The sequence below is a fragment of the Poecile atricapillus genome, chromosome 29 (assembly GCF_030490865.1).
Source record: "Poecile atricapillus isolate bPoeAtr1 chromosome 29, bPoeAtr1.hap1, whole genome shotgun sequence".
Lineage (NCBI taxonomy): Eukaryota > Metazoa > Chordata > Aves > Passeriformes > Paridae > Poecile > Poecile atricapillus.
The window spans coordinates 763235-785897 of NC_081277.1; the positions used below are offsets into that span (position 1 = coordinate 763235).

General features: G+C 56.6%; 2 protein-coding genes across 10 annotated transcripts; both read right to left on the reverse strand.

The window, feature by feature from the left end:
* Nucleotides 1-6573: 6573 nt before the first annotated feature.
* Nucleotides 6574-12520, reverse strand: LOC131589510 (indoleamine 2,3-dioxygenase 2-like). 9 transcript variants are annotated; one of them, XM_058859069.1, is made up of 10 exons: nt 12301-12517; nt 11755-11850; nt 11062-11181; nt 10764-10882; nt 10432-10446; nt 9937-10036; nt 9615-9732; nt 9478-9529; nt 7585-7733; nt 6574-6958 (listed from the first exon to the last, which is right to left on the reverse strand). In XM_058859069.1, the coding sequence occupies exons 1-10, from the start codon at nt 12451-12453 to the stop codon at nt 6588-6590; spliced, it is 1293 nt and encodes a 430-aa protein (XP_058715052.1). In that variant the 5' UTR covers nt 12454-12517; the 3' UTR covers nt 6574-6587. The 9 variants fall into 9 exon arrangements, with proteins under 9 accessions (XP_058715052.1, XP_058715053.1, XP_058715059.1 ...); XM_058859070.1 differs by having other exon boundaries at nt 12355-12510; XM_058859076.1 differs by having other exon boundaries at nt 11755-11846; nt 12355-12473.
* An 868-nt stretch (nt 12521-13388) lies between these two features.
* On the reverse strand, nt 13389-21461 carry LOC131589509 (disintegrin and metalloproteinase domain-containing protein 32-like). Its single transcript, XM_058859068.1, has 15 exons — nt 21418-21461; nt 21165-21230; nt 20844-20915; nt 20060-20226; nt 19557-19638; nt 19250-19386; nt 18452-18629; nt 17577-17666; nt 17068-17266; nt 16525-16633; nt 16054-16243; nt 15665-15745; nt 14096-14213; nt 13857-14010; nt 13389-13687 (listed from the first exon to the last, which is right to left on the reverse strand). Exons 1-15 carry the CDS (start codon nt 21445-21447, stop codon nt 13513-13515), a joined length of 1848 nt encoding a protein of 615 aa, XP_058715051.1. The 5' UTR covers nt 21448-21461; the 3' UTR covers nt 13389-13512.
* Between the last annotated feature and the right edge of the window lie 1202 nt (nt 21462-22663).

The window sequence follows — 22663 nt, forward strand, 5'->3', positions numbered from 1 at the left end:
CCAGCATGACACAGCCTCTCACTGCAATAATAGCAGTGCCTTGTCTCTTTTTTTTCTCTTTTCTAAGAAATGGGATTGACTGGAGCTCCTGGGATGTTGGGTAGTGATTGCCTCACAGGTTCACTGTGCCTCCTGGTATCAGTGTTTGCCCTTGTTTACCAGCTCTGGCAGCTGCGGGCTGTGGTGATTATCTTGGCAAACAGGCATTTGAGAGGCCATGCCATATCCTCAGTGCCCCCGTGCAGGCACTGGCCAAAACCTGCTCCCAGCCTGACTGGGCACCCTGGGCAGCAGAGGAATGATGAGATTTTTGTCAGGACCTGCCTGTGTCTTCTTCCTACCCTTTGTTTGCCCCACACTAAGCTATTTTTATTCTAGTGCCAATGTTTGGGTCTCTGATTTCTTTATTTACCAACAGCTGTAATAGTGCAGTGTTTTACAAACACTGGCCAGACACCAAGGATTTCAGGGAAATAAACCCCCTTCCCAAAGGTCTCTCCTTTATCTGATAATGAAGACTTCACCATCTCCCAGCCCTGTGTCATCCTCTTAGCAGTGGTGGCTTCTCAATCTGTTCTCCCTCTCCATATTAGGTGTAATTTAGCATCTCCTCTCTCCTCCCCCTTGCTGTAATTAGCACTTTTTGCCTTGAGTCATGGTCTGTAATCATATCTGGCCTGCAGTTACTCTGCAGAGCTGAGCCCTTCCCCAGGTGCAGATAAGCCTCTGTTTGTGCCAGGCTGAGTGTTCCGAGGGACGCCGTGCCCCGGGCAGAGCCTCAGCTCTGGGGCAAGTGGCAGCACCAGAAGGTGAAGGCAATTATCTTCCGTGCTCTCACATCCCTCCCAAGGGGAGTTACAAGGCAAACTTGGTTGTTATTCATAAATTGTTTCGAGACCTGTGGCTGAGGTGTGCAGGAACGGAGCCCGAGCAGGGCCTGACACAAGGAAGTGTCCCCCCAGAAGTGCCCTGGGATGGTACCTGACCACCGTGTGGGGACATTTGGGCCACAGGTATGACAGCTCTGGGGACTTGCTGCCTTTCCAAGGTGCAGCAATTGGTTCTGCAGCAGGGCAAATTTTGGGATGTGGCATTTGGAGCCCCTGGGCTCTCCTGGGAAGGCAGCAGGTCCAAACTCTGCTCCAGCAGCACAAGTGAAGCAGGAGCTGGGGGAGCTGCTCTGAGATAAACTCAGCAGTGAGTGGAGAGAGAGATGGGGCTGGAAATGAGCAATCCTGGCATGGCCCAGGAGCACAGGGAGAGGAATAACAACCACAGCTCAGACTGGAATTGGCCATGGCTCCAGTGGGACCTTCACAACAAAACAACAGCCTGGGGACCCTGAGATGGGGCTGGAGGCTCCCAGACACTTTAGGGAGGTTGATCATGAGCAAGTTTATAGCTTATGAGGAGTTTGTAAGGGAGCCAGGACTCAGATAATGGGGGGTTTTAATTACTTAGATATTGACGGATATAATAAGTGTACAGCAAACCACAAAGGGAAACCTTTGTCTGGAGGGGAGAGTGAGATTGATCTATGCACAGCATGTTAAATTACTTAAATCATTCAGAGCCTCTTCTGGCCCCAGCTCCAGGAGCAGAGCCAAGTATGATAAATAAGGCTGGAATTAGGAAGTGTCTAGAATCCAAATGTTTGTATTCCTGTTCGATTTCAAATATTCCCGGGGACAAAAGCAGCAGAGCACTTGGCTGAGCCTGCCTGGGGGCTGTGGGAATTCCTGCAGAGGGGCTGGCAGCCCAGCACCAGGAAAGGGCTGCCAGTGCCCATGGGCAGCTCAGGAACTTTTGCCCAGATTTGTCTCAGTGGCCCATGACCTGGGTGAGACCAGGCACAGCAAGGAGAGACCCAGGGCTAAAGTGACTGAGAACGCTGGAAAGTCTGAGCCAACAGTGTGGGTGGGATGACGGGCTGGGCATGGCCCAGGGAGCCTGGCAGGCAGGGCTGGCCACCTCCTGTGGGTTGGTCCCAGGGCTCCTGAGGCTCTGTGAGGTTTGGTGAAGCCAAGGTGTGCCCAGGTGAGGTCTCCTGTTGTCACCTTGGGTGTGCACCAGACTCCATCACACAGGTCTGACCATCAGATATCATGGGGAAAATCTCTGCTTAACGAAAGAAAGGAGTCAGGAGTCAGGTGGACACTCCAAAATGTGGCTGGAAGAGCTGTTGTGCTGCTGGGCAGCTCTGAGTGGCAGCTCCACAATGGAACGTGTGCCTCAGTGCTGCAGGGACAGGGCCTGGCTCCAGAGATAAGGGAGATTTCTGTGTGGGTGGCACCAATCTGGGGCTGGAACTGCTGCTCTGGATGTGGACAAGGGCTGTGACATCTCTCCTGTGTTTCCATCCACTCCCTGGCAGGCGTCAGTCCCAGCTGACCCAGCAGATACTGCTGGGCTCAGGGAGTTGGTGCAAAATCCTGTTCTCAGTCCCGTGGATCCTGGGCAGGCTGTGCATCCCAGCCTCACTGTGGAGATGGACCTTTGGGAGACAAGGTCTGGGGGCAGCATCTCCGAAAGAAGGAGGGGAGTCTGCTCTTTTGCTTTTCCCTTGCTGAAGTAATATTAATTCTATTACAGAGCTGCAGAAATGGTCTTAACCCTGCCTGTTCCAGTGCACAGGTTGTCCCAGTTGGGGTCTGACAGAGAGCAGCGGAGCCTGGACATTGCTGCTCAGGAGAGGTGATGGGTAATTGTGGCTGGACTCACCTCACACATCCTGGGCTCCCCCAGTACCTGCCAGAACAAACCCTTCAGGACAGAGTGGGGCCTCAGGCTGTCAGCACAGCTCCCACTGGCAGGATGCAGCATGGATGCTCAAACACATGGTGCCATTTTTAGGCACAGGCATAAATTATTTAAATGCCATGTGCTTCCAGTCAGGAAGCACCTGAGACCTTAGATGTCTGTGTCTTGTGATCGGTGTTAGACAGCAATGGTTTGAAAACAGAGAGAAATCAAAGCTCTCTTGGAGCAGCTGTCCTGGGCTGCCAGGAGAGCACACAGGAAAGGCCTGTGCTTTACTGGGGCTCACTGTGCTTCACTGGGGCTCACTGTGCTTTACTGGGGCTCACTGTGCTTCACTGGGGCTCACTGTGCTTTACTGGGGCTCACTGTGCCTTACTGGGGCTCACTGTGCTTTACTGGAGCTCACTGTGCCTTACTGGGGCTCACTGTGCTTCACTGGGGCTCACTGTGCTGTACTGGGGCTCACTGTGCTTTACTGGAGCTCACTGTGCTTCACTGGAGCTCACTGTGCTTTACTGGGGCTCACTGTGCTTCACTGGGGCTCACTGTGCTTTACTGGGGCTCACTGTGCTTCACTGGGGCTCACTGTGCTTTACTGGGGCTCACTGTGCCTTACTGGAGCTCACTGTGCTTTACTGGGGCTCACTGTGCCTTACTGGGGCTCACTGTGCTTTACTGGAGCTCACTGTGCTGTACTGGGGCTCACTGTGCTGTACTGGAGCTCACTGTGCTTTACTGGAGCTCACTGTGCTGTACTGGAGCTCACTGTGCTGTACTGGAGCTCACTGTGCTGTACTGGGGCTCACTGTGCTTTACTGGAGCTCACTGTGCTGTACTGGAGCTCACTGTGCTGTACTGGGGCTCACTGTGCTTTACTGGAGCTCACTGTGCTGTACTGGGGCTCACTCTCTGGGTACTTCAGAGGGGCAGGTCCTCACTGAATTCAGTTCTAAAGGAGCTGCAGCTGACTGTGAGTTGGCTGTGACAGCCTTTGGTAAGGTGAGCTCAGGCACAGGCAGGATGGACAGTGGGGTTTTGGCTGGGGAACACAGCAGGATGGACAGTGGGGTTTGGGGTTTGTGGCTGGGGAACACAGCAGGATGGACAGTGGGGTTTGGGGTTTGTGGCTGGGGAACACAGCAGGATGGACAGTGGGGTTTTGGCTGGGGAACACAGCAGGATGGACAGTGGGGTTTGGGGTTTGTGGCTGGGGAACACAGCAGGATGGACAGTGGGGTTTGAGGCTGGGGAACACAGCAGGATGGACAGTGGGGTTTGGGGTTTGTGGCTGGGGAACACAGCAGGATGGACAGTGGGGTTTGGGGTTTGCTGCCTAGGAACACAGCAGGATGGACAGTGGGGTTTGAGGCTGGGGAACACAGCAGGATGGACAGTGGGGTTTGGGGTTTGTGGCTGGGGAACACAGCAGGATGGACAGTGGGGTTTGGGGTTTGCTGCCTAGGAACACAGCAGGATGGACAGTGGGGTTTGAGGCTGGGGAACACAGCAGGATGGACAGTGGGGTTTGAGGCTGGGGAACACAGCAGGCTGGCTCCTCTGCAGTCTCTTAGGCACCTTCCTTGTTCACTGAGAGAAGGGGACTGTGCCCTCCAGTGCACAGAAACCCCTTGGCTCTCCAGAGCCTCTGACACCTCTCTGATTTTCTATCTCCCCTCTTCTGAGGTGACACAAATCCATCCTCCTTGCTCCTAAGGACCTGCTCCTGACCCCATGGCACGGGGCAGCACGTTCAGGAGTTTGCAGAAGGAAGAAAACCCACCTGCTGGGGGTCCTGTGGCCCTTCCTGGCAGCAGCATCGCTTCTGCCCAGCGGGGTTTGGGCATTTGCAGCACATGTGGAGTCCCTGTGCCCTGCAGGGCCAGCCTGCCCCAGCTCCCTCCAGTCCTCACTGCATGTCTCATTTAGATGCAGAGATTTTTCCCCTGGTCCAAGTTTGCTGTTTTCCTGAAATGGTCCGAAATGTAATAGACCAAGACAATCATCGGGATGAAATATTTCCTACATGAAATATGCAGCAGCTATTCAGAAATGAAGATCAAGTGGAAGGAGCAGTGCCAGGCAAAGATTTAAAGGTGCTGACACATTCCCATGGGTTGTTTACTGAAGTCATCTCTGAAGCCTCAGTTTTAGGGCTATATTAAAAAAAAAAGAGCACAAAATACAATTTAGCAAGAGTTTAATAATTCAAGCTACAGTGTGCTGGGCTTGTTTTTGCTGTTATGGGAACAACATCTCATTTCAAAGGACCTTGACTCTCTTCTGGTAGTAAGAAGGGGCCAGTGCTATTTTTGCACCAAGACACTGACTGGGTGTGAATCTTGCTTCTGGTGTCTGTGCCAGCAAAACCTGGGGAGGCAAAACAGAGCCATATGGCCTGATTTCCCTAAAGGTGCAAATCCTAAGGAATCTGAGCGCGTTGACTTGCTAGAAAATGGCAACATGGGCACCTGGGGTTATAAAAAAATGCTTTAGCACCGCTCCTGGTGCAAGGCTCTGCCCACTCAGCCCAGCTGGGCGGTGCGAGGGGAGCTGTTCCTGCAGCCTTGGGCCAGGCAGTGCCAGGCAGGAGCGGCACAGGGGCTGCTCACGGGTCTGTGTCAGAGGAGCCTCTGTACTGGGATGATCCCGGCTCCAGGCTGGGTGGCATTCTGCTGCCGGTACCGAGTGAGGATCAGGCCTTTGTCAGAAGTATTTTTCTCGTGCTGGCCCCTTGGGGAAGCCATGTGTCCCCATGTCCCTTGCTACAACACTGTATTATCACTGAGACTCAAAGTGAAGCCCATGTGCAGTGTTGCAGCTTTGCCCCTATGAGCCTGAGCCCTTAATGAACCAGGAGGGGCAATGGAGTTGGCCATGGAGCAACCCCTGTGCCTCGGTACAGCCTCTTCCCGTGAACAGAGCCTCCTGGACACCCTGCATGTATCCCACAGCTTGGCTCTCCTTCATCCACACTCCTCTCGTGGCTGGGTTTGAGCGGCTTCAGCGTCGCTTTCATGATGGGAGAGCTGGTGTTTGTTGGACTCCCCTGGAGTAACCATGATCACTCTGCAGGGGTGGATGGACAGGAGCCATGTCTGGGTGCCAGAGGCTGGAGATCACAGCGGGGAGCTCCTTCATGCCCTTCGCTGTGCCCCGAACCCCTCCGCCCTCCACGCCCCCAATCCCACCCGTGCCCAGCTCCCCATCCCCGCTCTGCCCACCCGTGCCCAGCTCCCCATCCCATCCCCGCTCTCTCCGCTCTCCCCACCCGTGCCTGGCTCCCCAGCCCGCTCCGTGTCGCAGCCGAACGCGGTTTTCTGCCGCCACCTGGTGCTGGAGAAGCTGCGGGGTGGTGACGGACACAGGCCCTGCCTGTGGCTGGCTCGGGAATCGCCGCTTTATTCGTCCGTGTAACCCACCCGTGTGTACCGGAGCTGCGGCCCCCGCCCGGGGCGGAGCGGGGAAGGAGCGGGGCTGGGAGGGAACAGCTCTCCCCTGGGACCCGGGGGTGATGTGTGAACGCCAGTTCCACAGGAGGACACCGTGCCCATGCCGCTGCCAGGGGAGGATGCTGAGCTCGCTGAGTGCCTGCTGGGGGAGGCAGCGGCGGCAGCAGCACCAGCAGCAGCACCAGCAGCAGCACCAGCACCAGCAGCAGCAGCACCAGCAGCACCAGCAGCACCAGCAGCGCTTTCTCTCAGCAGCCCTCATGTCTCAGACGTGCACAGGGTGGGAAGGCTGATGCTGATGCGAGGTTTTGGATCCTGGATCAGACACCAAAGCCCCTTGGCCTCCTGCGCCCCGCTTTGGGCAACCCTCGGGCTAGGTCAGGCACTTATCATCCCCTCCCTGGTGGTGTCCCTGATGCTCTTCAGGAAGCTGAAGATGTGGGAGCCGCCGGTTCCTTTAGCCTCCAGGGCAGACGGGGGCTTTCCCAGCGCGGGGCCGGCGCTGGCACACGGCTGTGCCCGCCTGGCCCTGGCTTTGGCCGCCGCGGTGGCGATGTACTTGGTGACGATGCTGATGTGGTAGGACCTGAAGTCTGTCAGCGCAGACACGCAGCGATTGAAGGCGGCTCGGAGCCGCTCATCCCCCGAGGACAGCACATGCTGCTTCAGGGACACGGCACCCCGGATCTCCTCCACAAAGGCTCTGTGGGGCGGGGGCATGTAGTCCCTCATCCTGTGCAGGAAGGCAGCTGCAAGACAGCAGCAAAGGAAGGAATGAGTTGTGGGTAAGCAGATTAAAAGCCCTGAGCCTCTAGGAGAGAAGCTGGCCTGGAGCTGCGGTGCTGGCACAGTTTGCAGGGACCCCTGACAGCCTGCACAGCCTCCTCTGCTCTGCCTCCAAATTGAGAAAGAAAACCCATATTAGGTCAGTGCTCTGTTGAGGCTGGTGCTAACCCTAAAAGGCAGAGTTTAGCCCTGCTCCCAGCCTTTTGGTTTGGGGTTTTTTTTGCTAGTAAAGTGTTTTTGCTAATTTCTGGTAAATATTTCTGTTGTGGGCTGGACTAACGTGGAGCTTTATGAATGGCCTCTTACTGGCAGGATGCCTACATGCTCTGCTCCCTCATCTCTGGGCCCATGGAGAACCTCAGCAAAAAGCTGACATGCAAGAAGCCAAATGAGTGCTTTTGTGAATTTATGGTGGTGATGAAGCACCTGCTGAAGCCACATTTATAACCTTCCTCCTGGTCCCAGCCAGGGTCTGCAATGGGCACATGTCCTCCTGCCTGACAGAGCTGGCACAGACATGGGAAGCGCTCTGGCTCATCTCTTCCCCTGCCCCTCACTTGCTCTGGAAAAGGAAAAGCTCGTGGCTCACCACAGTCCTGGCGGTGGCAGATCCCCAGGAGCTCATCAAAGGCGTGCAGGACCGAGCTCTGCGCCGCGCTGCCCCCCGAGTACGCCAAGGGCTCCGGGGACACCCCCTCGTAGATGAGCCCATGTGGCATGGCAGGGTTGTCCTTCCAGCTGAGCAGGAGACACGGCAGTCAGGCAGGCAGCAGCCATGGGGCTGGGGACAGGGGCCTGTGAGAAGGGACCTTGGGCTGGCAAGACTGAGCAAAACTTTCCTGGCCCAGCCCATGGGTCTCATCCTCCAACTCAGCCATGTCAGCCCTCCTCAAACAGAAGATAAACTTGGAAATCAAACACTGTGCCAAAGCACACAATGAGGCCATGGGTGTAAGGAGACATCCTTGATTTTCCTTTGCCAGAAGAGCGTTCTCTGGGGTCGCCATGCCCTGCTGAGCACCCTGTGGCATGGTGCTGAGTCACACTGCCCTGCCTGGCTGCACCTCCTGCTCCACTTTGGGAAGGTTTTTGCAAGCAGAGCTGCCTTAGGTGTGTGAGAGAGGAGGGGGCACTTGTCTGGGCAATAATGGCACTTTACATCAATTCCTTGAATGGCAGCAGCCATTCAGAGAAGCAGGTAGTCACCCAAACACTCCTCTGAGCCCCCAGAGTTTGGATTTTCCTTTGTTCTTATTACTCAGGGTGATGTCTTTTAAAAGGCATTTAAAAGACATATAGAGGTCAGGCCAGCCCGCCTCTATTTATCTCTGTAGATAACAAGGCAAGGATGGGATTTTGTCTCTCTGAAGCTGCTGGTCCTGGGCAGGTTGAGAGCACTGCTGGTGCCTCCCACACACACCCTGAACTCAGATCCTGTCAGCCCCCCTTGTGCCGAAATGGACAAGTTACACCCAAATGGAGATCTGTTATGATTTCAGGGAGGTAAAGTGTCTGGCACAAATATGTATCTGTTGACCTTAGCAGAATGCACCATTCCATGAGGCTTTAGGTACTGGCTGCAGTGTCTGTTGGGCTACAGGAATAGATTTTACACAAACTGCAGAGAAAATAGATTCATTATCAAATACCAGAGTATTTTTAGTTCTCCCAGGATTGTATTTATAGTAACCTCTACTAGTGGGAAGTTCTTATAAGCAGAAGGGAATTTAAAAGGCATGTTTTCCTAAGCTGATGACCATCGAGACAAGGGCAGCTTGCATAAAGAATGAGAGAAGCTTAAACATGGTGCATGGAGCCTTTTACTTGGGAATGCTGAGAAATAAAAATAGAACCCCCCTGAGAAGCCCCAGACCTAGAGTCTGCAGATGCTGCAGCCCCACAGGGATGCTGAGGGATGGTGAATGTGCTGTGCTGGGCTCTTGGGGCTGTGGTTCTGCCTTGCCCAAACAGTGTTTTCAGTATTTGGGGGGGATTTTCTTTTTTACAACTGACAGAATTGTAACACAGCAGCAGCAGAAGGATTGTTATGGATGTTTCCCACACAGTGAGAAGAGCCTCTGCTCAGCTTTGGAGCTTTGCGTACACAGTGTGGAAGTAAATAGAAATTCCTCCTCTCCTGTCAAAACTGTTGGGCCAAGAGCAGGAAAGATTAATTTGTGCACAATTCTGGCTGTCAGGGCTGTCAGGGCTGAGCTGCAGCATGGGATGCAGAGAAGCTGGAGGGAGGCAGACCCCAGCCCTTGGGCACAGTCCCTGCCCAACTGATCCAGTGCCTAGGAATCCCTGAGGGACAGGATCATGATGCTCTGGGGAACATACTGCCAGACACAAGCTGGACCCTACCCTGCCCTGGGGAATTCCATATCCCATCTGTGCTGCCCCTTCCCTGCACATTCCCAGCTCCCCCCAGCCCTGGGAGCTGCCAGCACAGTGGCTCTGAAGGGAAACAGGCTGCACTTACCCAGAGAGGAAGATCCGGATCTCAGAGTAGAACACTTCTGGATCCACATGGTCTAGGGGGAAGTCAGTCAGATCAGAGGTGATGGGCAGTTGCACCAATGCATGTGATGAGCTGCAGCATGCACCAGCTGCTCTCACCATGCATCTGCCTCAGCGCCTCTCTCATGGCCTCAATGGCCCCTGCCAGCTCCTCCAAGGCTCTGTGCAGGGTCTCCTCATCGCCCTGCAGGATGGCACCAAGGGCCCGGCTGATTGCCTGCGAGGGGAGGAGGGAGAGCACCAGGTCACAAAGGGGTGGGATGGGTAGGATGTCTGTGTGCAGTGGTTGTGGACATTTGGTGCCACCCATGCTCTGCCCCTTCCCCAGCCCAGGTTCAGGGGACAGGAAAACCTTGTGGGTGCACCCCAGGCACTTTACAGTGCAGGTAAGCAAAGAGCCCCAACACACAGCAGTACCCACCTTAATGCCAGGCACAGCTGCCTTCTCAACAAGCAGGGTGACAAGGATGAAGCCCTGCAGGCTCTCTCCACCAGGCAGGGTGATGATCGTGTCCAGGTTCCTGCAAAAAGGGGCCGAGGAGAGGGATTGGGGGGTGGTGGCTCAGGATTTCCCTACACACTGTGGAAAACCATCCCAGACTCCAGAGCCTCTTCTCTGCACCCTGTGCAGAGAGGAGCTGGCACAGAGTGAAAGGGGAGCAGGACTGCTCTGCTTTAGGGGGCCCTGCCATCCTCCCTGTGGCCTCCCCATGGCCTGTGGCCACTGGCTCTGTGCAGCCAGAGCAGCCAGTGGCTCTGCCCAGTCCCTTTGCTATCGTGGCAGTGGCACCTGTGTGACAAACACTGCTCATGTGTGCACACATCAAGAGAGGTTGATCCCAAGCAGTGCTGGAGAGCTGAGCCAATCCAAACAAAACCAACGCCATTAGAAAATAAATGAGCATTAACTACTTACTCAATTTCCAGAGGCCTGAAGACATTTCAGTTATGGCCAACAAATGCACAAGAAAATGAGAGAGGGAAAGAGAGAGAGATTATAAATTGTTCTAGTGATGGTCTGTGCTCTGCAGGGAACAGAGGAGCTGCCCCAGGGGCTGCTCCCAGAGACACCCATGTCCCCAGAGTTCCTGTGTCCACACCCACGAGGCCGACCCCAGGAAAGATGGGATTCAAGGGGTTTTTGGCAGAACAGGAGCAGTTTGGGGACAGTCTGTCCCCAACACCAGCATCACTGCTGCCCAGCCACAGGGAGAACCGTGCTTTTTCCGCTGGCATTTGCCCATTTACCCGTTGGGGTCCTTCCTCCTCCAGTTGGCCAACACAAAGTCTGCGTGGCTGAGGATGGGCGGGAGCCCCAGGGCCTGTGACACCTCCCAGTAGGGGACAGCGAGATTTCGGGGCAGGACCTGAGTGGCACAAAGCACAGGGGGTGTTGTCAGGCTGCAGGAAGGTGCCAGGCAGGAGGGGGCATTCTCCTGCTGCAGCCACAGGAAAGGGGCTTTGCTCCCTTGGGATAAGTTCTAAGGGAGCAGCATCAGCTCCCAGACCCCAAGGAGCAGGTGAACCTGCTTTACCTTGCCTTTACCTGCACGGTGCCCTCCTCTCCCTCCTGCCAGACGTAGCCCATGGTGATGAAGCTGAGCACCAAGTGTGCCAAGTGCAGCTCCTCACGTCCTCGGAGGTGCTGGGAGCTCAGCTGCGGCATCTGCCAGGGAAACCCTTGGGAGCAAGGAGCAGAGCCAGCCAGTGCCAAGGCCCCTGTCGTGGATGGGCTGCCCTGCCAGCCGGGGGGAACCCTCCTAGTGCTTCTCCCCTGCCTTTAAGCCTCCTTCCCACCCGCTCTGCAGGATTTGCTCCCGCTGCACTGTTCCTGGTTTGTGAGGAGGGACAGTAATCCACGGGATTTTCCTCCAAAAGGAGTCCCTCCTCCTGGTTCTGGGATGCCCATGGGAGCAGCTGATCCCTGTGTGCTGAAAGGGTCAAGCCTGACTGGAATTTGATGGAGCACCTGTGCTCCTTTGGCAGGGAGCGTGGCTGGAATGTGACATGGTTCTTGTGACACCTGGAGGGGTCCTGCTCCAGCCCTGCTGGCTGCTGAGCACTTGGATCTGCTGAGGGAGTTATTTCTGCACCAATGTTAAGGCTTTGCTGTCGCCTGGTGTCGGTCCTGGCTCAGCACACATTTGTGCTGCTGGGTTGTTTTTGCACATTTTCCAGACGCTGCAGTGTCAGACCAAGGTTTGAGAGAGCTCTGGAGGCAGGAAGGAGAACACCATACCTGGTGAACGCGTGAGCGGAGCTGATGGCTCGCGATCAGCTGGGGCAGCTCATGGGCGATGTCCATCCAGGGGCCGTAGGGTGCTGGCAGCTCTGTCTTGGTGGGGAGAGGCAGAGAGAGGGCTGTGAATGTGCCCAGGCTCCCAGCACCCACCCAGCCTCACACACTGCTGCTGAGGGCTTGTGTCTGCTTCCCCTCTCCTGTAAGATGAGCCTGCGTGGTCACAAATTAACGGACGGTGAACACGATCTGTCTGTCCCCACCCAGTCCCACTGTGGATCCAGGCCTGTAATAAATAGCCCCACTTTGGACACAGGAGACTTGTCCTTCTTGCACTCCCCCAAATCCTCTAGAGCCAAGGCCGGTGTGTAAATGGCAGAGCTCCTTCATCTCTCCTCTGTGCTGCTTGCTGCAGCCACTTCCATCATTTTAAAGGGTAGGGGTTTGTCCTATGAAAATGCCAAAACAGCACCTGCCTTCCTCATTGTTCTTTGTCAAGTGTTATAGCAAAATGCTAAATCAAAGCTCCCCCAGAAAGCTGCTCACCAACCCCTCTATTTTCCTGTGGCATGCGGATGGGGAGGCACAGCCAGCTCCTACCAGAGGATCGGGAAGCAGGAAGCCAAACTCCTCGGAGACCTGAAACCTGCTCAGTGCCAGAGGCAGTGGGGGCTCCTCGGTGTCACCGCTGGCCTGCATTGCTGAACACTGGCTGTGCTCTGGCCTGGCCACCCCCCTGGCAGCATGTGCTGAGCCAGCAGCAGTACCTTGTCCTGGGGGGCCGGGCCTGGCTGCCCAATGGCCAGAGGGTCTGAGCAAACACGGCTAAAGGTTGCTGATAAGGCTTTGTTGTGGAGCAAACTTAAACTCTGTCCCCCGTGGGCATCCACCCATGGGAAAGCCTTGGGGGCACCCCAGGGGCTCTGAGCTGACTCCTCCCAGGGCTGCTCTGAGGGGCTGCCACGCTCCCCCGGGATGGTCCCTGCATGGGGATCTCCTCCATCCTGGCAATGCCAAACCTGTGTGCAGTGAGCTGCTGACCTGACTGTCAGGCAGGAGCCAGCATTCCAGCTCGGGGGTGCTCAATGCTGGCAAGCTCATGCTGGTACCTGGCCAGAGATGCACAAAACACAGGGGATGCTGCTGCTTTCCCCAAGGTGCTGGGGTCACTGGGGCTGCCACTGGGGTCCCAGCAGCAGAGCAGGGCTCAGCAGGGTGCTCTGAGAAGGGTCTTCCCTAACAGCAGATTTCTGGGGGAAAGGCAGCGCTGTGAGTGCTGGGGTTGGGGCTGGAGGCACTGTGAGTGCATGGGAGGGGAAGGGCCAGGGGTACAAACAGCAGGACTGACATCTCCGTGGGGTGCAGGTCCACAGGCACTGCAGGAAATGTGCACTTCACAAAGTGTGTGCAAAACAGAGATGACACCGGCACCACGGCCACCACACGGGACAGCGACATTCCCTGGTCCCCAGCTCTGAGCAGGGGGACCAGGAGCCACACACATCCACTGTCACACACAAAAGTTCACTTCAGAGGCAGCCACAGCACCTGAGCTGTCCCTGCCCAACAGTCCCCAGCACCAGGCAGCTTCACAGCCCTCACAGATGGGCAAATCCCATGTGCCCACAGAGAAAAGGGGACAATCGCAGCAGCTGTGGCCCCTAGGCCCCAAGAGCAGGATTAACTCTGACAAAAAACACAAACAACAAAAGCATAAAACCACAGGGCCATGACACCAGCTTTGCCCAACACCTTTAATTAGTGCCCGTGGTGCTGCCCCAGCGCTGGCTCTGCTGCGGGGTCCGTGCCTGTCTTCATCTCTAGGTCTGGCTCTCGCTCTAGGTCTGTCTGCAGCTCCAGGGCCAGCTCTGGGTCCGGCTCCAGATTCAGCTCCAGGTCTGGCTCCAGCTCCCTGTTCATGTCCCGGATGGTGCTGTGGGGGGACCTGCAGTGGTGCCTTGGCCCTGACTTGACTCAGTGCCTCAGCCTGAGGTCACCGTGTCCCCATGGGAATCACCTTGCCCCTTTCCCTCCCCTCTGCAGGATCCCCTCAGCCCTCTCCCACCCCTTCATCCCCCAGGGACCCCGGGCTCCGCACTCACCGCTCCAGGGCCGGCGGCTGCTCCCCACGGCCCGGGCCCGGCCCCCGCTGCCGCCACAGGCCGAGCCCCAGGGCCGCGGTGAGCACGAGCAGGACGAGGCTGGAGCCCAGCACCAGCCAGGCCATCTCCCCATCCTCCAGCGCTCGCTGCAGGCCTGGCAGGACACAGCCCAGCTGGGCACGGGGTGCTGCCAGCCCGGCCCATGCCATGCCCAGGGCTGCCCACACTCACTCACTCACCTCTCTCCGTCAGCTGCAGGCCGCTGTCCTTGCTGCCCCCCCGACGGGAGCCCCTCCTCTGGCAGTCGGGGGGCTGCCAGCCCGGGTGGCAGTGGCAATTGCCCTTGTTGTTGCACACCTGCAAAGCGCAGGGGAGGGTAGGGGTGTGCAGCAAGCCCTGTCCCCTGTGTGCTGCCTCTGCCCCCCATGTGCTGCCTCTGCCCCCCGTGTGCTGCCTCTGTCCCCCCTGTGCTGCCTCTGTCCCCCCCGTGCAGCCTCTGTCCCCCCCGTGCAGCCTCTGTCCCCCGGCCCTGTCCCCCCCGTGCTGCCTCTGCCCCCCGTGTGCTGTCTCTGTCCCTCCTGTGCTGCCTCTGTCCCCCGTGTGCTGCCTCTGCCCCCCCTGTGCTGCCTCTGTCCCCTGTGTGCTGCCTCTGTCCCCCCTGTGCCGCCTCTGTCCCCCCTGTGCTGCCTCTGTGCCCCCTGTGCTGCCTCTGTCCCCCCTGTGCTGCCTCTGTCCCCCCTGTGCCGCCTCTGTCCCCCCTGTGCTGCCTCTGTGCCCCCTGTGCTGCCTCTGTCCCCCCTGTGCTGCCTCTGTGCCCCCTGTGCTGCCTCTGTCCCCCCTGTGCCGCCTCTGTCCCCCCTGTGCTGCCTCTGTCCCCCCTGTGCCGCCTCTGTCCCCCCTGTGCTGCCTCTGTCCCCCCTGTGCTGCCTCTGTGCCCCCTGTGCTGCCTCTGTCCCCCCTGTGCTGCCTCTGTGCCCCCTGTGCTGCCTCTGTCCCCCCTGTGCCGCCTCTGTCCCCCCTGTGCTGCCTCTGTCCCCCCCGTGCAGCCTCTGTCCCCCGGCCCTGTCCCCCCCGTGCTGCCTCTGTCCCCCGTGTGCTGTCTCTGTCCCCCAGCCCTGTCCCCCCCGTGCTGCCTCTGCCCCCCGTGTGCTGTCTCTGTCCCCCCTGTGCTGCCTCTGTCCCCCGTGCGCTGCCTCTGTGCCCCCTGTGCTGCCTCTGTCCCCCCCGTGCAGCCTCTGTCCCCCCCGTGCTGCCTCTGTCCCCCGTGCGCTGCCTCTGTGCCCCCTGTGCTGTCTCTGTCCCCCCTGTGCTGCCTCTGTCCCCCCTGTGCTGCCTCTGTCCCCCCTGTGCTGCCTCTGTCCCCCCTGTGCTGTCTCTGTGCTCCCTGTGCTGCCTCTGTCCCCCCTGTGCTGCCTCTGTCCCCCCTGTGCTGTCTCTGTCCCCCCTGTGCTGTCTCTGTCCCCCCTGTGCTGCCTCTGTCCCCCCCGTGCAGCCTCTGTCCCCCGGCCCTGTCCCCCCCGTGCTGCCTCTGTCCCCCGTGTGCTGTCTCTGTCCCCCAGCCCTGTCCCCCCCGTGCTGCCTCTGCCCCCCGTGTGCTGCCTCTGTCCCCCCTGTGCTGCCTCTGTCCCCCCTGTGCTGCCTCTGTGCTCCCTGTGCTGCCTCTGTCCCCCCTGTGCTGCCTCTGTGCTCCCTGTGCTGCCTCTGTCCCCCCCGTGCTGCCTCTGTGCCCCCTGTGCTGCCCCCCCTGTGCTGCCTCTGTCCCCCCTGTGCTGCCTCTGTCCCCCGGCCCTGCGCCCCGTGGCACTCACGCCGTGGCCGTGGCAGTTTGCTTTGCTGTCACAGTTGTTTCTCAGCTCTGAGAGTGGGTGGCATGTGTTGTTTATACACACCTGGGAAAAACCATGGCAGCTCCAGCCCAGCACTGCCTCACACAAACAGCACTCAGTGCATCAGGCCCAAAGGGAAACACACTACTTAAAAACAATAAATAAAAAAGACAAAGAAGCCACAGTTCTGCCCTGGGGCCAGGTCATGTTTAGTGCTCACACCCCACCAAACCTTTAATGCAATGTTTGCAAGTTTTTACAGTGCTTTTAAATATCAAGCACACTGCTGCAAGGAAAAAGTGTTTCTATGATCTTGTTAATATTTACAGTTTCTATTTGTCATTTCAGATGATTACGAAATATTTCCTTACCCTTCCAGAGCCACACTTTGTTCCTGGAGGAACCAGAAGTGGATCCAGCCACGCTGGGACGTTCAGGTAGTTCAGAGATACACACAAATGGTGCCGCACCTGGGCGTAAATGACGGCAGCAGCAGCAGCAGTTGATGAGAAGGGCTTGTGGGACGGGTACGTGCAGATTAACTTCCCACACCTGAGATCCCTGGAAAGCCAATTTGCACAGGATGTGTATCAAACACACACAGACACACACAGATCCTGCCTGATGGACACCAGAACATTAAACACCACAATCTGGTGAGAAAACATCAGCAGGATGGGGAAGGCCAAGGGAGGATCTGTGACATAAGGAGAGACACCGTATCAAGGAGAACACACACAGAGGTATTTATTCCTTCACAAATCTCACCATAAACTGGAGTCCTGACACTTCTCTTGACTGGCCAATCCCAATTAAACATGCATTTTACATCCCCAGCATACCTCCAAGTACAGGGCCGGTACTTGTGTTTGCTCTTGAACCCGCAGTGCCCAAACCTGTCTTGCTGCCCGTTAATCTCCTCGTAACAGATGATGGGAGCATTCCTTGAATCTACAAGTTTAGCAATAAGATTTGTTACAGTTTAAATGAACACAAAGGAATATACTATGGTATCTAGTAACTTCATTTTTCACAATTTAATTAGAGAAAACATACCTATCCCTGCCCAAACCCCCAGCAGTCCTGAACCTCAGAAATCAGCAGGGGAGTAGAAAACAGGGAAGTTCTCTGACTGAGTTTGCCCACAGAAAATAATTTGCTTTTTGTTCTTTCCATTGTTATCTGTGAAGCAGTGGGGGACTCTATCAACAAGAGCCAAAAGAGAACTTGAAATGCTTTCCTAAAGCTGTGCCTTCTCTCCAGGTGCCCTGCTCTCCCCAAGGCTGGTGCATTGAAGAGTACAGGTACAAACTGAGCACCGTGCTGCTGTCCCTGTCCCTGTCCCTGTCCCTGAGCACGGCAGTGCCACCAGCACAGCCCGGTACCTTTCCCGTAGAGCCGCTTGCACTGCAGGTCTGAGGAGCGGCAGCGTCCCTGGTAGCAGTAGCCAGAGCCGTGGCCGCAGTCGTGCCCATCCTGGATGAACACGTCGGGGGGGCAGGAGGCGGAGGAGCCGCTGCAGAACTCGGGCAGGTCGCACTGGGCATCGGCGGCCGGGCGGCACAGCGAGTTCCTCCGCTTGAACTGAGGAGGATGAGGAGGAGCAGGAGGAGCTCTGCAGCCTCCCTCGCCTGCCCGCACAGCCCCTCCTGACCATGGCCCCAGGGTCCCCCTTGAGGCGCTGGGGTGACCGCACCATGTGTGACACCGCCGGTGACAAGAGTCCCCCAGGGCTTCCCACGAGCTGAGCTGGGAAACCCAACCCAGGAACCTTTCCCATTGCACAGCAATAAGTTTGGCTCTATCCCTCAGCATGGGAACATAATTCCAAACATGGAACATATTTGTCCAAAATAAAGAATGATTTTGTGATAATTAAAAAAATGTGTCTTACCTGACAACCCCTACAACATAATCCGGAGGCACATCTTGCTCTTGGCTTCAGTGTACACGTTTGAGTGCAGCACCTGTTCTTCAGGCATTCCTGGGGACACATGGCAAACTCATTTTATTGTGTTGTACCCCCGAGCCTCTCCTCCTCCTCCTCTCCCGAATTACCTGGGCAATATCCAGCAGAACAAATGGACAAGGCTGCCGCCAGATGGCCGCTACACAGAAACCATCTCAAACCCATCCCTCCCTCGGCTGCTCCCGGCTGCAGCGCGGCTCCCGGGGGTTCTGCACCTCCTCCCCAGCCTCCCGGTTCGGGGTTCGGTCCCGGTTCGGGGTTCGGCTCCGGTTCGGGGTTCGGTCCCGCTGCGGGGTTCGGTCCCGCTGCGGGGTTCGGTCCCGGTTTGGGGTTTGGTCCCGGTGCGGGGTTTGGTCCCGGTGCCGGGTTCGGTCCCGCAGGGGGGTTCGGTACCGGTTCGGGGTTCGGTCCCGGTTCGGGGTTCGGTCCCGCAGCGGGGTTCGGTCCCGCAGCGGGGTTCGGCCCCGGTTTGGGTTCGGTCCCGGTTCGGGGTTCGGTACCGGTGCCGGGTTGGTCCCGGTTCAGGGTTCGGTACCGGTGCCGGGTTGGTCCCGGTTCAGGGTTCGGTCCCGGTTCAGGGTTCGGTCCCGGTTCGGGTTTGGTCCCGGTTCAGGGTTCGGCCCCGGTTCGGGTTCGGTCCCGGTTCGGGTTCGGTCCCGGTTCGGGGTTCGGTACCGGTGCCGGGTTGGTCCCGGTTCAGGGTTCGGTCCCGGTTCAGGGTTCGGTCCCGGTTCGGGGTTTGGCCCCGGTGCCAGGTTGGTCCCGGTTCGGGTTCGGTCCCGGTTCGGGGCTCGGCTCACCTGTGCCGTGCCGCAGTCGCACTGCTCGCCCGGATCCACCACGCCGTTGCCGCACAGGGCTCCGCTCCGGCGGGACAGGCGGGGGCTGCCGAAAAGGCAGGAGCCTCTGCCCCGCTTCAGGAAGCTCTCAAAGGCCCTGATGCTGCAGTTGCTGAAGGCTTTTGCCCCACTGAAATGTCTGAAATAAAGCGGTTATCAGCTTGTGTGTTACACACTCACCCTCCTCCCTCCCTCTCTCTCTCTCTCTCTCCAAAGCTCTGTGCAAGTCAAGGGCTCGCCCAGACACTGGCACAGGGTAGGATGGTCCCAGGGGTCTATTAATTCACCTGATCTACAGCTCATTATTAACAGAGGTTGAAAAACATTCTGAAGGACCTTAATTTTAGAGAGCAAAAATCTCTTTTGTCAAATTGGGCCCTAATTTGCTATTTAATTAATTCTTTTTTACTTTTTAGAGGCATAAAAGCAGGTATTTCTCCACTGAAATAGTGGTCAGGCACTGGAATTGCTGCCCAGGGAGGTGGTGGAGCCCCATCCCTGGAGGTGTTCAAGAAAGGACTGACACAGCGCTCAGTGCTCTGCTCCAGTTGCCAAAGGTGGCGATGGGTCAAAGGCTGGACTCAGTGGTCTTGGAGGCCTTTTCCAACCTGAGTGATTCCATGAGTCTATGATTCTAATTTGTTGTACTTTTTGCAATGGAATGACAGTTGCAGAGGCCTCCTCTGACAAGGGACACCATGAAACCACCCCCGTCCCCCCTGCCATGCCCCAGCCCCTGCAGCCCCGGGGCAAACTCACAGCGCCTCTGGCCTCATGGTGCAGACACGCCCGGGGCAGCCGCAGCCTCGGGAGCTGTCCAGGTCCATGCCCAGGCTGTAGCCCAGCCCCTGAGCCAGCAGGGTGGAGAAGGACTCCAAAGTCACGTTCCCGTGGTACTGCAGGGAGGAGAGAGATGAGCTGCCAGAGCTGAGATCCCTTGCAGAGATCCCTGCTCCAGACACAGATCCTCCCACCTGCTCCCATCCAGCCCTGATCCTGCTGCCCACAGCTGCCTCACAGCCATGTGGGCTGGTGAGGGATGGGCAGAGGACAAGTGGGACCATACCAGGGCCATTGTGGCAGCAGCATCTCTCTCACATGCCCCTCCTGGAGCCGCTGCAGCCATGAATCCTCCTCGGTCCCTGTACCTGGAACAGAGGTGTGGTCACTGCTGCTGCCACCGACGCTCTCTCGGCTGGGTCTGCATAGCCCAAGTCCCCCTGGTGCCCCCGACTGCTCTGCTGTCCCCAGGGGAGCTGGGGCAGGGTCTGCGTGGTGGGAGGCTGCTGCCTGCTGCTGGGCAGGGACTGGGGGCTGCCACCTTCCCCATCTCCTCAGCCTGGCTGGGTGGCAAGGAAGGGATGGCACCATTGCAGCTGCTGCATCACTAGGAGGAACGTCTTTAAATACTTCAAGAATATTAAGGATTTAAGTAATTATGTAATTTGTATTAAGGAAATACAGATTTTTTAAAAAGCATGTATCAAAGGAATCCTTTATATTTCAACTTACATTGGTTTGACTAATTGCTACAACATAATCTTTAACACTAATGAACCTTTATCTTACCCTAAGAGAGAAGCAATGTTGTGTGCCTGTGGCTCCAGGGACAGCTGTTTCCACTGTAAAAATCTCTGTAGAAGATCGTCTGTACCTCCTGCTGTCGATATTTTATCCCCCTCTGCCCACAGCTCCAGGGAGGACAGTACAATGGTGACATTAAGGGGATCAAACATCTGGAAGAGAGGAAACCTCTGCTCTCACACCTTCCCTTCATGCAGAGTCACTACTCTGCACACAGTAAACACATGGGAAAAGTAAATTGCTGCTGTCAGTGCCTCAAAGACATCTGCAGCCATACAGAATGAACACATCTAAAGAATAAAGGGATACAGCAAGAGGCCTGAGCCAAAGTCCAGTAACTTCATAAGAAGTGTTGTAGATTTTGGGAATAACTTCTCATTACACAAGTGAACCATAAGATCACCAGTGGAGTAAAGAACAGGACTGGAAGTTGGTTACAAGCACCTGAGAGTAAGCAGGTTAATTGGACCAGTGAGATCAGGGAGGGAAGCAACCCAGGAGTCCTCAAAATGCAGGGGGGTGTGGCTGCCCTAAGGCAAATTGCCTCTTTATCTGTACATCTGCATAAGACGTGGCCATCACACAGGGAAAGATGTTCTTTTGTGGCAGACTGACATGTCTGAAGAAAAGCCTTCTCAAGGAAACATGGAATTTTTTACATAACATTCTCCTAAACCTAAAAGCACCTAGAAGAGAGGTGTCCACTGCTAACACCAACATCCCCCTCGTCTCCCATCCACTGTAGTACAAACCAGACTTAAAAACTCACATTGTTGATTAAATTGAAGGCCTGGATTACTGTCTGTGTCACAGCATTCGGGTCTGATCCCATATAGTTGTACTGAAAAACAACCCAAGAAGAAACAAGGGTGGACAAGCTGCTTACCAGGGTGAAGCACAACAATGTTGGAACACTGAAATGATTGAGACATGAGTTACAAATTCATGTTCCTTTTTTCCTAAAAAATCCACGGAATGCGTAACTTTTCAAAACAGAAAACAAATCCATGTAAAAGCTGGGAAATGTTACCATTTCCATGCTCACAGAAGTCAGGTAAAGACAAGGAAAAAGTGGTTAGCATGGACTTACCAAAGCCTTGTCCAAAACCACGTAGACTGTGAGGTATTTGGGAGCTTGTGCAGCGGCCGAGAGGGGCTAAAAGAGAAAATGGGCTTCAAAGTAGATCCTGCATTCTCTGGTCACCTCACTGCTGCTGCTGGCTGTGCTTCTCAAGTGTCCCTTCAAAGTTTGTGTCCAAGTGTCTGGCCAAAGCTTCCAGCAGAACCAGACCCCTCTGACAGGACAGGGACAGCAGCAGCACTGACAAACAGGCACCGCTCACCTCATCCTCCCCGTGGGCCCTGTCCAACATCTCCCCTCCTTTGGGGGGGCTGTGGGCTGGAGGGGCCTCTGCCATCTGCTCCTCACCCACTCGATACAACACGTGCTGGAAGGCAGAGGAGGAGCCCAGGGGCTGGATCTCGTAGCTGACATTCTCAAACTGCAGCAAACCCCTGCCAAGGCAGCACTGACTGCTTGCTCCGGGCACTGCAGAGCTGCCCCAGCAGCAGCTGCCAGGGCATCCCTGGCCCCCCTGGCAAAGGCCAGGCAAGTGCCCACGGGGAGGGCAGCACAGGGACAGGGCTGGTACTTTACCTGAGCCCTGAGCAGGTGCTGAGGGTCACTGCCGAGCCAGGGAAGCCATCGATGTACCCCCAGTAGTGACAGCCTCCCTAGGACGTGACAGAGGACAGGGAGTCCCTTCCATGGCTGGGATGGTGATCCCTTACCCAGCACCCAGACAGCTGGAGCAGCTGCCTTGGGCAGAGACACTGAAAGCACAGACAGCCCAAAGCAAGGCCAGGTTACCTCAACGTGGGCAGAATCAGCCTGCAAAGACCCCTGCTCACTGGACACGTAAGTCTGGAAATCATCAGATAAAAAGGCACTGCAAGAGAGAGGTGCAAAGTGAGGTGTTGTAAGCACCATTACCATCATCCGTCATCCAGAGCTTCTCGAGCTTCTTGCGGGTCCTGCAGCCACGAGGAAGCAGGGCAGCTCTGTCAGTGAGGGCAATGTCAGGGTCAACTCACTGCTGCTGCAGGTGGATGGTGTATGGCCTCCCCTCAATCCTCAGGATGTAGGACACTGCATCCTTGTGCACACAGAAAAGCAGAGAGGGGGAGAATTGGGAACAGGGAGTTGGAAATAGCAGGATCCAAGCGAGGCCTGCTGTGAACAGCAAAGGGGGAGCACCACGGTTCTGGCAGCTTGCTGTGGTGACATTGTTACAGCTGCTGCCACATCTGTATTCCCCCAGCCCCCTTCTGCAGCTGAAGACCTCACTTTGCCCTCCCCACTCCCAGCCTCCCCAGCACCCCCAGCACCATGCCTGCTTCAGCCTCACCGCTCCTCTGGTGCTGGCCCCCAGCTGCTGTGGGACCGTGATCTGGGACCAAACCCGGCCAGGAACAGGGGACAGAGCCCCCCATGGCTGAGCCCAGGCCCGGAGGGCAGGGGGCACACGGGGACCCTGCCCAGCCTCGTGCAGCAGCTGCAGGAGCAGCAGGAGCAGCAGCGCTGGCATC